The sequence below is a fragment of the Myotis brandtii genome, unplaced genomic scaffold, assembly GCF_000412655.1.
Source record: "Myotis brandtii unplaced genomic scaffold, ASM41265v1 scaffold745, whole genome shotgun sequence".
Classification (NCBI taxonomy): domain Eukaryota; kingdom Metazoa; phylum Chordata; class Mammalia; order Chiroptera; family Vespertilionidae; genus Myotis; species Myotis brandtii.
Window position 1 is genome coordinate 121,636 of NW_005370970.1, and position 1,551 is coordinate 123,186.

Consider the following 1,551-nt stretch of genomic DNA (forward strand, 5'->3'; position numbering starts at 1 on the left):
ATATTCCTATTTAATTGAATATGTGGATTTCAGGCATTCTTAGCAGTTAAACCATTATTAAGCATCACAATCTAAAGAGATCATTACCATTTAAACAGAACTTACACATATGTTAACTTCTGTGACTAAGTATGTTAGCTTGTATTCTCTCTATGATTGAGAAATGAATCTTTGGAATGGTTTTCTAGTCAAGCCAGTACATAACTTAATTGAACATAAAATCATGTTGATCTTTCAAGCCAAACTTATTTTACTAGATTGAAAAGTATTTGTTGTGATTTATGATATATTTCAATAGCATTTTAATCTAAATTGAAGGCTGAAAAATACTCAAAGTTCTATTATATGTGCTTCCTCAATTGGAGGTATTAGTGTGTGATCTTGACATATTAAAAAGGTCAGTTTGATGAACTAGGAAGAACACTGAAAAGTCACGTTCTCATTCATTCTCAGCCACTTGATAGCCATCTCTTCTTGGACAAAACACATTGTTTTGAACCTCATTCACATATGTCTTACTGTCTGAATTGTAAATTAGAGAAGTAGAAAAACACTCTGAAATGGAAGACTTCATGCATGTAAGTTTCATTCATATCCTGTCTGTCTTGCAGGCAATTCAGGAAGATGTTCTTGATAACGGAAATGACAAAAATGAAAAGGAAGAAGTTATAAAGAGAAAAATTCCTTACATTCTGAAACGGCAACTATATAAGAATAAACCCAGAAGACCCTACATACTCAAAAGAGATTCTTACTACTACTGAGAAGTTAAATATTTTACTTCCATGTGAACATGACTTATCATTCTTTAATTAAATATCAAATTACATCTGTGTGAAAATGTCTCTTCTACAATTGTGGTTTATTTGATGTGATTTTTCTGATTAATAGAAATTGGACTAAATGTTTTCAAATAAATCTAGATCTTGAGCATGATATGTTGTGTATAGCTGAAGTAGATAATAATTAAGTCATATATAGAATATTTTCTAATTTGGCAAAGCACTTAATGGGTTACTTAAACAGTCAAAATGTTTGACATTTTAAACCAAATTGTGAGAGATTATAACAGTGCCCTATAGCAAAGTCTAGCCTAAATATCATTAACTCCCCAAAAGTAACAGTACTGCTTTTGTTATTTGACTGAATGTTTTTGAGAGATAAACATTTTCTTTTCCAATATTCAACTCCTGAATCTCTCAGATATGGGGAGGTAATAGTGATAAAATAGGATCATCTTAAAAGGATGATCAATGAACTATTGATAATTATGCCTATCTTAATAAATAATTTTCAAATGAATTTATTTTCCTGTTAAATGAACTTATTAGCCAATAAAGAGAAAATAAGCCATAGGGACCACATGTTTTTCTGATACCTTTTTAATAAATATGTTTTTATGGAATTTAGAGGGAGAGGGCTAAAAAGATAGAAACATAAATTGGCTGCCTCCAGCATGCCCTCTACTGGGGATCAAGCTCGAAGCCTGGGCATGTGCCCTGACCAGGAATCAATCCATGACCTCTTGATTCATGGGTCAATGCTCGACCC

At 31.7% G+C, this 1,551-nt stretch overlaps 1 protein-coding gene across 1 annotated transcript in view; it reads left to right on the forward strand.

Moving 5' to 3' along the window:
* Window positions 1–835, forward strand: part of NTS (neurotensin) — a 7,154-nt gene extending 6,319 nt beyond the window's left edge. The window contains exon 4 of the mRNA XM_005882985.2: window positions 612–835. Coding sequence (XP_005883047.1) covers window positions 612–764 — 153 coding nt within the window. The 3' untranslated portion in view covers window positions 765–835. The remainder of the gene's footprint in view (window positions 1–611) is intronic.
* Window positions 836–1,551: the final 716 nt, after the last annotated feature.